The sequence below is a fragment of the Dromaius novaehollandiae genome, chromosome 2, assembly GCF_036370855.1.
Source record: "Dromaius novaehollandiae isolate bDroNov1 chromosome 2, bDroNov1.hap1, whole genome shotgun sequence".
Taxonomy (NCBI): Eukaryota; Metazoa; Chordata; class Aves; order Casuariiformes; family Dromaiidae; genus Dromaius; species Dromaius novaehollandiae.
In genome coordinates, this window is record NC_088099.1 from 921,296 (window position 1) to 935,835 (window position 14,540).

Sequence of the window (14,540 nt, forward strand, 5' to 3'; positions counted from 1 at the left end):
CTCTGAGCTGCAGCCTGGAAGTCCCTGCACAGATCAAACGGGAGGAAGAGCAGGTCAAGGAGGACCAGCACGACGTGGAAGAAGGAGGAGATGCTTGGGATACCCCAGCAGGTGGGTGACGGGCCCAGGTGGCCCCGAACGCTGCAGATAAGCTCGAAAGCAGGAGGACAAGGAAGGCTCTGCGTTGCTCACACACCATCAGCTCTGGCCAGTGAGATCCCACAGCTTCAGTCGCTGCTCCCCATCGGACTGGGCTGCGACTGGGCTCTGCGTTCCCGCAGGGCAGCTCCGCGCTGGGGCAGAGCCTGGACACGGCAGGAGCGGGCCAGGCCCCAGAGCCGCCTGCCCTGCCCGAGCGAGGTGCCAGCGCGGGGGAAGCCGTGGCGGCAAGACCGTCCCACAGCAGGCGCTTCACAGCGGGGAGCAGCCGCGCCACGGTGGGGACCGGCCCGCGAGCTTCGCGCAGCACGAGCTCCTCGACCAGCGCGTCCGTGGCGGGGAGTGCCCCTGCCCCACGGCCCCCTCCTCCCGCACCAGGGCGCGGGCGAGGACCAGGTTTTTCCCCCGCCGGAGCACCAGGGCTCTGGGCCGTCGGTGAAGGTGGAGAGCGCGGAGTAACGACGCTGCCGTCCGGACTCGCTGAACGTGAGCTGCAAGCGCGTCTAACTGCGCTCCGGGAGAAGCCACGGCAGGACTGATGCCCCGCGGTGGAGCGACTGACCCAGGGATGGTGCCATGCTGTTGGGGGGGTTCCCAGCCACCTCCATAGGGACCGTGGGGTGGGGGCTGTCTCTCACGGGGTGTTGCTACACTCTGAGCTGCTTCTGCTGTGAATAAAGACACCGGGAACGTGGTTGGAGCCTGCCGTGCTGTCGGGGTGCCGGGGTGACGTGTGCTCCTCCCTCGGGCCAGGGTCAGCACAGCTGCGAGACCTCCGGGAAATGCCTCAAGGCCGAGGACGTCGAGCAGCCTGCTCTGCCTCCACCCGCGCACCGGCTGCTGGGGGGGGTCACCAGCCCCCGGAGGTGACCACAGCCGCGAGGAGGGGACCGTGCCAGCCTGGCGTTAGGGCAGCGGGCGCTGCAGAGGCAGCGGTGGGGGAGCCGGGGCAGAGCCAGCAGCCCCGAGGCAGCAGAGAGGAGAGGGGCAGTGGCAGGGCCAGCAGGTGCGAATACCCCCTGTGGGAGAGGCACCCCGCAAATACGGAGAGAACAGCCCCAAGTCACCGGTGCACCCGGGCACGGCGTGCACCGAACACCGAGCGGCTGCCCAACACCCCCTGCATGGACCAGGGGGCTCGCACGTGGCGAGCAGGGACACTCGGCCCCACGGGGACGATCCAGCTGCTCTGGGCACAGCCCCGCAGCTTGCCGGAGGGCAGGGAAGGGGTCCCCGTGCTGCCCCACCAGGCTCCTGGGGCCCCCGAGCACCCCGGGCTGGAGTGCGGCAAGCAAACCCCGGCCACGGCAGGCGCACGGGGCAGCGAGGCTCACGCAGGAGCTGCCCCAAGAACCTGCCCCTCTCGCAGACAGCCCAAAGCTCAACAGGAGACCACATCACCCCAGTCTTTTATCCAAGCCTCTTCCCAATGCCTGACGGCCCCAGCTGTTGCCCACAACAGCTTTTCCTAGGGCCGCTGAACACCCCCAACCGCTCTTGTAGCTGCTCGTATTTAGGTAACCCTGAGTTCAAGTGCACCACTCCCCACTACACCGTATCGAACACGCAGCGGCTGCTCTTCAGCTGAAGCCCCCTTTCATAAGGCAGCAGCTGACGTGACTTTGCCCTTGCTGCCAAACCTCCTCTGCTGTGTCTTGGGCCAGTCATTCCACCCTGCAGCACGTTTCTCCGCCCGGCAGCCCCGCAGCTACCCTCCGTCCTTGTCGTGCAAGGCGGTGTCCGGGGAGAGCCGGGCCGAGCTGCGGCGAGCGCTGCGGCTTTGCAGCAGCAGCTGCGCTTGCACGTGGTGTGTCCCGTCACCACGAACTGCTGCACCTCCGTGGAGCAGCCCGCAATCCCGCCGCCCCGTCCCTTCTCCAGCCCCTGCGCTACGGATTATCCTGGGTCAATGCCTTGCAGGGCCTGGGCTCCGGCTCCGGGTGGTGGTTCAGCAAGCTGGTCCCGGGACAGCTGGCGACGGCGTGGATCTTCTGGTGGTGGTTCAGAGACTGCCGGTGCCGGAAGCTCTTGCTGCAGCCGGTGCACTGGAAGGGCCGCTGCTGGGTGTGCCGGCGCTGGTGCTCCTCCAGGGAAGCCTGCTGGGGGAAGCTCTCCGCGCACTCGATGCAGCGGTAGAGCCTCTCCCCGGCCACGCTGGCCCGCGCGGGCCGGCCTGTCCACCCGCCCCGCAGCTGCACGCCGTGGATGCGCTGGTGCTTCTGGAGGTGGTGCTTCTGGATGAAGCCCTTGCCGCAGGCGCCGCAGCGGTAGGGGCGCTCCCCGGTGTGGATGCGGTAGTGCTTGTTGAGGTTGGACTTCTCGTTGAAGCTCTTCCCGCAGGCGGGGCACTGGAAGGGGCGCTCGCCCGTGTGCAGGCGCTGGTGCCGCAGCAGCGCGGCGTGGTGGGCCAGGCTCTTGCCGCAGGCGGCGCAGATGAAGGACCCGTTGTTCTTCCGCGCGTGGCTCTGCTGGCGCACCAGGAGGTTCCGCTTCAGCCGGATGCTCTTCCAGCCCAGCGGGAACGTGCGGGGCTCGTCCCCCGGGACGCACGGCCGATCCTCCTCCAAGCCGGGCTGCAACAAGGCAGCTGCGGCGCTGGTTTCCTCTCCCAGCTGGATTCCCTGGGGCAGGGCGAACTGCTGCTCAGTCCCAACGCTGTGCCCGTGCTCTGTGGGGAAAGACAAGCCCGGGGCAGGGCGAGCTTCCCCCGGGACAAGCAGGGGCTTGAACTCAGGCTGGGCGGTGTGGTGCTTGCAGAGCTCCCCCAGGCCGTCTCCTGTTCCCTTCCGCTCATCGGAGCCAGAGTGACTCTCCCAAGGCACTGGCTGCTCCTGGCTCAGCGGAGCCTCCTCTTCCAGCCTTACCGAGGATGTCCGTGGCAGAGCCAGGATTTCAGGTCTTTCCTCTTGCGGTTGCTGCTCCTCTGTCTTGATCACGATCTTCTCACCTGCCGAGAGACAGCAATTCATTCCCAGCAAAGGAAAGCTCTCAGATGCCAAGAGCCCCAGCTCAGGAGCAGGAGCTGAGCTTCCTCTGCGGCACGTCGGCAAGACGAACCCGGAAACGTGCCGTTAGAAAGCGAGCAGGAAGATTTTTACCATGACCAAAGAGGGAGAAGGACACATGAGGCTGAGGGGTCTTTGGCATCTTTTGGGGGGCATCTGGTTATCTTGAACTTCAGGGCTATTCGATGTCCTGACAATGCAATACTCTTAAAGAAGCCAAAACAGAGAAAAATATGAAGGCAAAGTTGAGCCTGCAGAGTCATTCATCCTGGAAGGAGTCTTTGCCAGAAATGGCAAAGTTTAGGTGGGTCAATCTGGGAAACAGGATCAAAACAAAGCTTTCGAGGAGCAGAAATGAGTGTCTGTCTGCAGGTGAAGAGGTGCAGAGCCACACTCATGCCAAGTCTGGCCACAGACATCCCAGCCTCTCTATTTTCCACTCTCTTTGGCAAGTGGGTTGTCCTGGGCTTAAAGATTTGGTCTTTAAAGTTTTAAAGATGCCCAAATCACATGGCTTAAAATCCCAACACTTTCTGTCCCTGCGCAAGACTGGAAACTACAGGGACCTGATGCACTGTTAGAGACGCTGCCGCTGTCTCTAGTGCACGGACACTGGCTGCGCTGGGCCCTCGCTGCAGGGAACTGCTGAAAGCGAGCGATGTCTAACTTCCACCCCGCCTTGGGCAGGCACCAGAGGTGTGTGAGCAGCAGCAAAGCAGGCACATTTAACACAAACCCTGCTTGGTCTCCTCTGCCCTGGGAGGAGAGCACTCAGTGCGGACCCTTCGGGATTTCTTTCTCTCTAAGGTGGTGTTTTTCCACCTCACTTCTTAATTTCCATTCATTCAACCATCTAAGTTTCGTGCAGCCCTTAACGACCTCCAGGAGCTCAGTTTGGCTTGTTTCTTACTGCTCGTTCTCCGCAGCCGCTGCGGAGCAGGAGCACGCTGGGAGAGCTGCTGTAACTCACCAGAGCTGAGGTGCCCCGGGATGACTCCCTTCTCCAGCAGCCCCTGAGTCCGGGGACCCGAGTCCTCCCCATCTTCACCCGGCGACAGCAGAGCGGGTTTGGAGCTGGCGTCACCCGGTCCTAGGAAGGAGGAAGCGGCTGTATGAACAGCTGATGCTGAGGGTTGGCACCAACCCCCTTTGTGGCGTGAGGCGATGATAAAGGGCTGTTCTTGCACAGCCGGAGCCGTGGGACGCTTGGAGGGGTCCCCAATTCCCAAAGCAGCGGCTTGGGTTTCCCATGACAGTCAGAGCGAACGGGCAGGCGTCAGCTAAGCCAGGCAACTGAGTTGACTGTCAGGCACTCGTCCTTTAAAATCCCAGCCAAAAATAATCAGTGCTAAAATTTACATTAGTGCTAAAGTATTTGCACTGCCTGCACCCAGCTTTTGCAAGCCATCCTCACGGGAGACTTCCCAAGGACCGGATCACGGGTCACGGAAAGCGGCACGCAGTGCTCGGGCCTGTATTCGGCTGCCAGTGCCAGCAAACACCAGCAACGATTGCTCACGGGGCAAGGCCTCGCGCTACAAGCACCAAAGTCAGGGCTGGCAGAGGGCCAAATCCTGATAGCGCCTGAGGACGCCTGACATCACTGCCAGGGCTCTGTGTTTGCGAGGGGAGATTTTCTCTGGATGCACAGGCTGAGCATGAAGTAAACACGTCACCAAACCTTAAATGTAAAAAGGCTTCAGCTCTCACGACCTGTTCTCCACAAAAACTTCCACGCAACACAAGAGCCTACAAACAACCTTGCACTAGATTCAGCCTAGGAGTTTCTGAAAAGTGAGCAGAGATTGATCCTCACCGAGAGACACCCCAGCCTCGTAACTCCCCTTCATCGCAATCTTGTAGAGCTCCTTCTGCCGGTTGTCCAGGCTCCCCCACTCCTGCTCGGGCAAACTGACCGCATCATCCTCACAAGCCGCGGGCACCTGAAACCGCAGAAGGCCCTTCTTAGCGTTTCCCCGCTCCGTTCGTCTCCCGCGCGAGAAATCCCCACCGCTCCCGCGATGTCCGCAGGAAGACAGATTAGGAAAATAAAATGTAGGACTCTCTTCCCTTCTAGAGCTCCTAGGGAGAAGGGCCGTGGCAGATACTGAATTCAGGGACCAATTTCAACATTTTAAAATGGCTCTTGCTCGGTTGTTTCCCTCCACCTGCAGCTCCCACGGCTGGAAGGTGTGTAAGCACCTCTCCTTCCCTCTGTGTTACCTTGGGCATGTCCCCATTGGGGCCCAGGGGGGGTCTCAGGGGCCAGCAGCTCCTGTTCTGCAGCTGGCGCTCCACGTTCTCCAGGCGCCGCGTGTTCTCCTGCACGAGGGAGGCCAGCGCGGCCCACTTCCTCTCCAGCTGGCTGCCGAACTCCAGCACCGCCTTCTCCAGGTCCGTGATCTTCTTCTCGGCCGTCTCCGCTCGCCCCTCGAGGCTCAGCAGCCTCAGGGCTTGCGACTCCACCTTCCTCTCCACGGCCTGGACCGCGGCCACCACTGTCCACAGGGAGATCTCAGGCACCTGCAGCTGCTTCTCCCCCTCCGGGACCGAGATGGGGACATGGCCGGGGGGCTGCAGTGGCACCTGCTGCCAGGGCTCCGGCCCCCAGTCCGGCTCCTGCGAGCAGGGACAGGAGGGAGAAGAGGGGCGCTCAGTCACCCAGCGGCGCAGGGGCACGCGGCGGGGGGCTGGGGGGGGGCAGGAAGTTACCGGCGGGGGTCTCAGAGCTGGCGAGGGCGCAATGGGGACCAGTTGTTGTCAGCGGGGGCCAGCGGGGCTGGAGGGAGCTGGGCAGAGATGGCTGGTGTGCAGTGGGGGCCAGCGGGTGCTAATGGGGACCGGCAGAGCTGAGGGGGGGTGCCAGTGGGCGGGGGGGTGCCAGGGACCGGTGGGGACTGGTAGGGCTGGCAAGTGGGTGCTGGTGGGTGTGGGGGTGCCAGGGGCCAGTGGGGACTGGCAGGGCTGTGGCGGGGGGCGGTGGGGACCGGCAGGGCCGGGGGGGGGGTGTCGGTGACCAGTGGGGACTGGCAGGGCCGGGGTGGAGGGGTGCCGGTGGGCGGGGGGGTGCTGGGGGCCGGTGGGGACCGGCAGGGCGGGGGCATGTGCGGGGCCGGGTGCTGGGGGGGCCCAGCAAGGGCGCTCGGTGCCAGCGGGGGTTGGGAGGGGGCCAGAGAGGGTGGGGGGGCGCAGCGGGGGCGGTGGGTGCTACCGGGGCCCGGGGGAACCGAAGGGGCCGGAGAGGATGCAGGGGGCCGGAGGGGGGGCAGCGGGTCCCGGTGCGGCCGCACGAGCTCTCCCGCCGCCGCCGGGGCCGGGGCCGGGGCCGGGCCGGGCGGCGGCGCGGCCCCCTCAGCACAGCGCCGCCGGGCCGGGCCGGGCCTGCCGCCCCCACAGCAGCGCTACCGGCTCGCGCCGAGCGCCGGCCGCGGCGGGGCCCGCCGGGGGCCGAGACGCCCGGTGCCCCCCGGCCGCGGCCCCGCCGCCGCCCCGCGCCCCCGTACCTGAGCGGGGCCCCAGCGGGCCATGGCCGCCCCGCGCCCCGCGCCGCCGCCGCCCCGCAGCGCCCCCTGCCGGCCCGCGCCGCCACCGCGGCGTCCCCTGCCGGCCCCGCAGCGCGGTGCAGCCTCCCCCCGCCCCGCCACCGGCGGCTCCGCGGCGGCACCACAGCGCTCCCTAGCGGCTCCGCGCGGCGCAGCCTCCCTCTGCCGGCCCCGGAGCGGCACCGCGGCGCTCCCTGGCGGCCCCGCGCAGCGCAGCCTCCCCCTGGGGGGACCCGGCCGCGGACCCCCCCGCGGACCCGCGGCTTCCCCAGGCCCCTCCGGTCACAGCTCCCCCCACCCCTGGCTCGCCCCCAGCCCAGGCCCAGCCTCCTCGGCCTTCCCCCGCGCCCCGTTCCAGTTCCCCCAGGCCCGGGCTCCCCCCCGCCAAGTCCTGGCCCCCAAGTCCCCCCCTCCCAGGCCCACTTCCCCCCGGTCCCAGCTTCCCCCAGCCCCAGCTCCCCTCAGACCCAGGCCCAGCTTCCCTGGCCCCCCTGTTCCCCCCAGGCCCCAGGACTCCAGTTTCCCCCAGTCCCAGCTCCTCCAGCCCCAGCTTCCCTTGAACCCCATCCTCCCCACCCCCAGGGCCCCAGTTCTCCCCAGTCCCAGCTTCCCTGGTCCCTATTCCCCCAGCCCCCAGGGCCCTGGTGCCCCCAGTCCCAGCTCTCCCCACCACCCCTAGCCCCATTTCCCTCTGGTCCCAGTTTCCCCCAGTCCCACCTTCCCTCGCTCCCCCTGTTCTCGCAGTCCCCAGGGCTCCCATTCCCCCCAGCCCCAGCAGCCCTGGCCCCACAGACCTCAGGGCCCTGGTGCCCCCCAGTCCCAGCTCACCCAGCTCCCTGGTCCCCCCCCAGCTCCCCTTGGTCCCAGCACCCCCAGCTCAAGCTTCCCTGGCCCCACAGCCCCAGGACATCAGCATCCCCAGGCCCCCCAGCCCCAGCTCCCCACGTGCGGCCCCCCCCTCACTGCCCCGGACACCCGCTGCCCACCCCCAGGGACAGGACGCCAGCCAAGACACGGCCACAGGACACAAGCGGCTCCTGCTCTTTATTCCAGCTCGGTACACGGCAGTAACGTCGCCAGGTCAGCCTGGGACCCGCCACCGCCCCAGCGTCGCCTCGCAGCACCCCTGCGCACTCCCAGAGATGTTCCCTCACCAGTTCCCAAGCCTGCATTCTCCACGTTCACTCCGGCCCTTCGGGCGGGGGCTGCAGCTGGGCTGAACGCCAGACCCCCCCGAGCAGGACAACGCCTGGGGCTGCAGCACCCCCCGGCCCCGCTGGCCAATTAATTACCCGAAAGAGCGAGCGGAGCAAGGTCCAGGAGAGCCCCTGCCTGCTGAAGGGAAAGGACCCAGCGGCACCGAGAAAAAGGCACACCGTGAAATTCAAGACAGCAACCCACCGACCTAATTGTCCTAGGACCTCCTTCCTTAGATTATCTTCCTACAAAACCCAGCCTAGCCATTCCCTAAGCCTGCTCCCTTGAAGCCCTCCAGCCTCCCACTCTGCCCTGAGAATGCTCAAGTCTTATTTCACCATCATTTTTATCCAAACTTATTTCCCCCCATTAGCTCAATACCCAGCTCCTCAGCTCTAAAACGACCACTCGCTTCCCTAATTTCACATGTATCACACGCCTCCCAGGCCGGTGGGGGAGACCCAGGCGGCTCTTCCAGTGCACAAACTGCCCCACGTCCCGCACAGCAATGCCGGGACCTGCCCCACACAGCCTGCGCAGAACGGCTACGTGGGGAGGCCAGGGAATCGCGGGGAACCGCCTGGGAAGCAGCGGCACACGGGCTGCCCCACCGCCAGCACCTGGCCGTGGCGGGGTTCAGCCTGGTGCCTGCAAACGATGGCCAAAGGAAGCAGTTTTCAGCTGTCAGGAGCAACCTGGTTTCTACAGCCACCTAGTTATACTCTCTAAAAAAGGGAAGAGTCCTTCATCTAAACATCGCCCAGTTGCTCTCCCGCAGCGCCTCTGCCCGCTGCAGCTGCTCTTCCATTGCTCAAATGCGAGGAGCAACTCGCGAGCACGGATGGTGTCGGGCACCGGGCAGGGCTGAGCACGGTGTCCCACGCCCTCCTCTCACCCCCAATTCCACTACACCGTCTACTTCACGCGGACACATCTGTGCTTAAACAGGTGCTGCTGACAGAGGTAACTCTTCCCACACTGGCTGCACTAGTACGGCCTTTCCCTCCTCGCATGGGTCTTGCGGTGGACGACGAGGTGGTGGTGCCGCTTGAAGGCTTTCTGGCACTCGGTGCACTGATACGGCCTCTCGCCCGTGTGGATCCGGTGGTGGCGGACAAAGTCAGAGGCCCAGGCAAAGCTCCTGTTGCAGCAGGGACAGAGGATGAGGTGCTGGTCAGTGTGCATCCTCTGGTGCAGGATCAGAAAGCTCTGGCTGGAGAAGTTCTCCATGCATTCAGTACAGGTATACCTCATTTTCCCAGGAGGCAGCGGGTACCGACCGGGGCTGGACTTCTCCCACTCAGCAACGGTGCCCCTGTTTTGGGCAACGGACTGCGAGGCAGGGCACGGTACCAAGCCAGAGCATTCCTCAGCATCGGAGGCCAGGCAGGACCCCCTGGTTGCCCGGATATGCAGATGACGTTGGATTTTTTTCTTGGATCTGAAGCTCCTGCCGCAGTGCGTGCAGATGTACGGCACCCAGCTGGCGTGGCTCCTCTGGTGGATGATGAGATTTATCTTCAGCAGAAAGTTCTTCCCACACACAGGGCACGTGTAGAATTTCTCCCGAGTGGAGTTTCGCTGGCAGGCCGCAGTTCTGCCCACGCAGGAACCCTCCACCGGGTTCCCCAGGGAAGTAACTGAGTGGCTTGGATCTGCACATGCCGTTGCTTTGCAAAGACCTGGGACATCCTCCTTACCTGGATCTTCAGGAACATCATTCACTGGATCCTGGCCACCTTTCCCTGAATCTTTCACATCCTCCTCTTCCAGCCTCTTCAAAGGCATTCCAGGTGTTGGCAGCTTCTCCACAGCAACCTCCACTTGCTGCATCTCCGCTGCAATCCCCACCACAGCATCTGCTGGAAATTTTACAGAGCAAAATATCATTCTTCCACTCGGTTTTGAGGACAAAGTATAAACACCAAAGGGCTCTCCTGCGTCCTTCCCTCTCGTCCCCCCCGCTAGCCAACAAGCTGGTGCGAGTCTCTGAATTGCTCCCCTCTTCCAGCTCAGTGTTCTCACAGCTGAACTGCAGGAAAGGGTACAGCTACAGTTCATCTCTGCAGACACCCCAAGGGTGACTAGAGATAACGAACACCACTTAAGTAGGATGAGGGGAATCCAACAGAAAAATCGGGGGCTCATCCTTCAAAGCAAAATAACCAAGTGGGCTGGTTCACGCTACGCCGTGCCTTACTCCTTACAATTTCAAGGCTGGCAACAGCATTTACTATCAGAAACCACTCGTGGCCCATCTGGATCACGTAAAATCCTGTCCTGGAAGCCCAGGGCCCAAAGATAGAGCTGCGGAAACCTCCTGCTGCTCCCGGAGCATGCCGGCACCCCCGGGGCTGCAGACCCCACCAAAGAGGGATGAAGGACCCTGTACCTGCTGCAGGGGGAGGAGATGGAGGCTGGTTCGGATTCACCACTTCATGAGAGCACATGGAGAGAGGTTGGGGTGGAAAAGGGGTTGGTTGGCTGAGATCCACTGGGACAGGAAGGACTCCATGAGGGACACATGCTGCGGAAGCAGAAATAGCGGTTATGATATTGGATTAGATACAGCCAAGGAGGGGCCCAAGACCCCTCCCGTAGGCTGGATCTGCCAGCCACTCACATGCGCAGCAGTCTGGTGCGTCTGCTGGGCTCCTGTTTTCCTCCAGGTCCCCGCAGTTCCCCTCACAAGACTCTGTTTTCACCTGCAGCAGAGCATCATTGCTCGCACAGCTAGGACAGTCCAGCTCTGGGGAGAAAAAGGGCACTCTGCTTCACCAGCTAGGAGCTCACAGGAGCAAGTGCATGCACGCACCTCCGCCCGGGTTCACCCCTCTCAATCGTCCCGTTAAACAGAGGAGCCAGGATCCTGGCACGGAAGAAACCCAGGGTCACTCACCTGTGGGTGGATCCGCAGGCACCTCCGCTCTCTCCAGGCCTGACTGCGCTGGCACACATGGCTCTTCCCCTCTTTCAATCCGAGATAAGAGGTCAGGCTTGCACAGGGCACAGTCTGTTCAAGGGCAAGACAGACAGCAGGGGCAAGATGTGACAGTGTCTCCGAGGATGCACCCACAGCCTCTTGCATGCAGCGTCAGCACAGAGCCCAGTCCCTGCCCACAGAAGCTTCATCTGCAGACAACAGCGTCAATGCCAGCACACAGGGAGTTAGGGGACACAGACAGGGACCAGCAGGCAGGAGGCCGGGGGGGAGAATCTGAACAGAATCCTCTGATACAGCCAAAAAAGAGCCGGTAACGACTACCAGAAAATCCATCCCCGCTCCATCTAGGGGAATTTCTCGCTACAGAAACTCTTCTCTCCCAGAAATTCACACTGCAGGTGGGAAAATTCTCTGAAGCATAGGGAAAGAATTGCAAACATCCTGATTGATACCCTATTCACGAAACAGCTCTACTTCCCTCCACTTCTGCAGTCTGCCCTACTACATTTATCCGCTCTGAACTACCTCTACCTGCTGCTCATCACCAGCCACGAGCTCAGCCAGTCTGACAGCAAAGCAAGGATCCTCACCCACTAAAGGACAAAAAACTCCGACTCGTCCCACCTGTGACAGAGCCACGGCCACGAGGAAGACACTAGTTCCCTGACCTGCCCTGGGATCACACTCAGACCTCCAGCTCCTCGGTGCTTTTGTTCCAGTTCCTCAGGCTACACTTAGAGGGGAGCCCAGAGGACTAGGGGGACAGCCCCGGCACCCGCTGCTGGGAAAGCCAGGCCTCCGCTCCCTCCTCCGAACAAGAACGATGAGCGCGCGGCCCTGCCTGGGCTGAACGGGCTGCTGTCATGCGACAAGCAGAGCTCCAAACATTTTATACGTACACACATGCCCTAAAGAGAAAAACAAGGCAATTCCTGAAAAATATCCCATTTGGGAGCACTGATTTACACTGCTTCCTACAAGCGGGCAGGGCTGCAACAAGCTACCAGGCAGCACAAAGTGGTGTTTTCAGTTCAGGACACCTCCGTCCCCCCCAGCTCTGCAGCAGGTCCCAAACATGGCTCTTTCCAGCGGGATTTCTGCGGTGGGTACCCGGGTTTTTGGAAAGCTCGCTTGCAGCTGCGAGCAGCATGCGTTTGGGGGTCAGCCAGAGGCACTGCAAATGCTGCCCACGAGACCTCCTCCCCTGTCCCCCCGGGCACGGCCGGCCCCCCTCAAGCACACCGCGCGAAGACAGATGGACAGCACATCCACCACACGGACAGCGAAGCACACGGGGGGCCACAGATACGAAACGGGATTTCCGTAAGGACGGCTCCGGGAATTCAGTGTACCTGTTCTCCGCGAGGAGAAGACACCGAGCACTTACTACCCCTGCTGCGTGTGCCTGGCAGCCTCCGCTCACCTCCAGCGGGGACCAGAAACTGAGCAGAACGTTTGAGGGCTCGAGATGCCAGCGAAAGGCAAAGGGGCAGGAAAACAACCCCGAGAGCTCCCCGGGCGGCAGCTGCTGCTGCCAAACCAGTGCAAACGGAGTCCTACACAGGGAAACCAGCGTCTCGTAGTTCCCCTGCATCACGCTGCCGTACAGCTCCTTCTGCCACTCGTCCAGGCTGGCCCACTCCTGCTCGCTGAAGTACACCGCGACGTCCTCGAAGGTCACCGGCACCTGGGACCGCAGGGGCTGCGCTCAGCGCTGCGGGGGGGGGGGGGGCAGCCGCCCCTGCCCCAGCCCGGGGCAGGAACCGGGCACCCCCAAACGGCCCCCCCCAGTCCCCCGAGCCTTACTCGCAGCCCCCACCCCCCCCGACAGCCCCCCAAGGCCACGTAAATGGCCCCCAAGCCTCCAGGTGCCCCCAAAACAGCCCCCCGTCCCCGAGTATCTCACATCACCCACAGCCTCCAGACACTCCCCAGACCCCCCAAAACAGCCCTCAACCCCCCAAAACAGCCCACCAGGGTCACCACCAGCCCCTCAGACCCCCCAGCACCACCCCCAGCCCCCCAAGGGCTGCACCGGGGGCCCCACAGCCTCACTGCCAGCCCCCCACACAGCCCCCAGACCCCATCGGCACACCCCACAGACCCCCAAGTGCCACCGCAGCCCCATAGGAAGCCCCACCGCCTCATTCCCAGCCCCCCAAACAGCTCCCAGACCCCATGAGCACCCTCAACAGACCCCTAAGAGCCACCCCAGCCCCATAGGAAGCCCCATAGCCTCACTCCCAGCCGCCCACACAGCTCCCAGACACCATGAACAGCTCCCACAAATCCCCAAGGGCCACCACAGCCCCATAGAGAGCCCCACGCCTCACTGCCAGCCCCCCGCACAGCCCCCAGACCCCATCAGCACACCCCACAGACCCCCAAATGCCACCACAGCCTCATAAGGAGCCCCACTGCCTCATTCCCAGCCCCCCAAACAGCTCCCAGACCCCATAAGCACCCTCAACAGACCCCTAAGTGCCACCCCAGCCCCATAGGGAGCTCCACCACCTCATTCTCAGGCCCCCAAATAGCTCCCAGAACCCATAAGCAGCCCCCACAGACCCCTAAGTGCCACCACAGCCCCCCACACAGCTCCCAGACACCATGAACATGTTCCACAGACCCCTAAGTGCCACCCCAGCCCCATGGGGAGCCCCACTGCCTCAATCCCAGCCCCCCGCACAGCCCCCAGACCCCATCAGCACACCCCACAGACCCCCAAGTGCCACCACAGCCCCCCACACAGCTCACAGACACCATGAGCATGTTCCACAGACTCCCAAGTGCCACCCCAGCCCCATAGGGAGCCCCACTGCCTCAATCCCAGCCCCCCGCACAGCCCCCAGACCCCATCAGCACACCCCACAGACCCCCAAGTGCCACCACAGCCCCCCACACAGCTCCCAGACACCATGAGCATGTTCCACAGACCCCTAAGTGCCACCCCAGCCCCATAGGGAGCCCCACTGCCTCACTGCCAGCCCCCCGCACAGCCCCCAGACCCCATCAGCACACCCCACAGACCCCCAAGTGCCACCACAGCCCCCCACACAGCACACAGACACCACGAACAGCCCCCACAGACCCCTAAGTGCCACCACAGCCCCCCACACAGCTCCCAGACCCCATCAGCACACCCCACAGACCCCCAAGTGCCACCCCAGCCCCATAGGGAGCCCCACTGCCTCACTCCCAGCCCCCCCAGCCCCCAAGAGCAACCCCGCCAGCCCCCTAAGTGCCACCCCTGCGCCCCCGGGCCCCCCCCCGAGCCCCCCGGAGCGCGGCGGGCCGGGCCGTACCGGGGGCAGCGGCGGGGCCCAGGCGCCGCCGGCCCGCAGCGCCGCCTCGGCCCGCTCCAGCCGCCGCTCCAGCGCCTCGAGGCGGCCGCGCAGCTCCGCCATGACCCTCCCGCGCCGCCCGCCGCGACCTGCGCGACGCAGAGAGGCAGGCGGCCCCGCGCCGCCCCCCGCCCCGCCGCGCCGCTAGGGGGCGCCCCGCCCCCGCCCGCCACAGCGCCCCCCGCAGGCCGGGCGCCGCCGCCGCCCCGCCGCCCCCCCGTGCAGCGCCGAGCACCGCCGCCCCCACCCCACCCCGGTCCCACGGACCCCCCGGGCGGCGGCGGCGCCCCGCGGGGCCTGGGCGGCCACGGGCACCCGCTGCGCGCGGCGCGGCCGCCGGCCGCCAGGG

The 14,540-nt window shown here is 64.4% G+C and overlaps 2 protein-coding genes across 6 annotated transcripts; both read right to left on the reverse strand.

Annotated features, from left to right (window-relative positions):
* Positions 1 to 1,556: 1,556 nt before the first annotated feature.
* LOC135327402 (zinc finger protein 777-like) lies at positions 1,557 to 6,753 on the reverse strand. Its single transcript, XM_064505593.1, has 5 exons — positions 6,668 to 6,753; positions 5,388 to 5,783; positions 4,981 to 5,107; positions 4,135 to 4,254; positions 1,557 to 3,106 (listed from the first exon to the last, which is right to left on the reverse strand). Exons 1-5 carry the CDS (start codon positions 6,689 to 6,691, stop codon positions 2,049 to 2,051), a joined length of 1,725 nt encoding a protein of 574 aa, XP_064361663.1. The 5' UTR covers positions 6,692 to 6,753; the 3' UTR covers positions 1,557 to 2,048.
* A 971-nt stretch (positions 6,754 to 7,724) lies between these two features.
* LOC112993719 (zinc finger protein 777-like) lies at positions 7,725 to 14,332 on the reverse strand. Of its 5 annotated transcripts, XR_010387504.1 has the most exons (8): positions 14,153 to 14,332; positions 12,408 to 12,534; positions 10,803 to 10,916; positions 10,527 to 10,652; positions 10,296 to 10,430; positions 9,604 to 9,765; positions 9,153 to 9,400; positions 8,909 to 9,044 (listed from the first exon to the last, which is right to left on the reverse strand). XR_010387504.1 is itself a non-coding variant. In XM_064505601.1 (7 exons), exons 1-7 carry the CDS (start codon positions 14,252 to 14,254, stop codon positions 8,891 to 8,893), a joined length of 1,371 nt encoding a protein of 456 aa, XP_064361671.1. In that variant the 5' UTR covers positions 14,255 to 14,332; the 3' UTR covers positions 7,725 to 8,890. The 5 variants fall into 5 exon arrangements, 4 of the variants coding, with proteins under 4 accessions (XP_064361671.1, XP_064361670.1, XP_064361669.1 ...); XM_064505601.1 differs by having other exon boundaries at positions 7,725 to 9,044; positions 9,153 to 9,765; XM_064505602.1 differs by lacking the exon at positions 8,909 to 9,044 and having other exon boundaries at positions 9,137 to 9,400.
* Positions 14,333 to 14,540: the final 208 nt, after the last annotated feature.

Bases quoted from the DNA above. Each gene is read 5' to 3' on its own strand.
- LOC135327402 (XM_064505593.1), bottom strand. From the start codon at position 6,691: ATGGCCCGCTGGGGCCCCGCTCAG. The intron at 5,108-5,387 runs GTAACACAGAGG...CTGCGGTTTCAG, and splicing joins CCAATGGGGACATGCCCAAG to GTGCCCGCGGCTTGTGAGGA. The intron at 4,255-4,980 runs GTGAGGATCAAT...CCTCCTTCCTAG, and splicing joins CGAGGCTGGGGTGTCTCTCG to GACCGGGTGACGCCAGCTCC.
- LOC112993719 (XM_064505599.1), bottom strand. From the start codon at position 14,254: ATGGCGGAGCTGCGCGGCCGCCTCGAGGCGCTGGAGCGGCGGCTGGAG. The intron at 12,535-14,152 runs GTACGGCCCGGC...CTGCGGTCCCAG, and splicing joins GGGCCCCGCCGCTGCCCCCG to GTGCCGGTGACCTTCGAGGA. The intron at 9,766-10,295 runs GTACAGGGTCCT...TAAAATTTCCAG, and splicing joins ATCTCCTCCCCCTGCAGCAG to CAGATGCTGTGGTGGGGATT.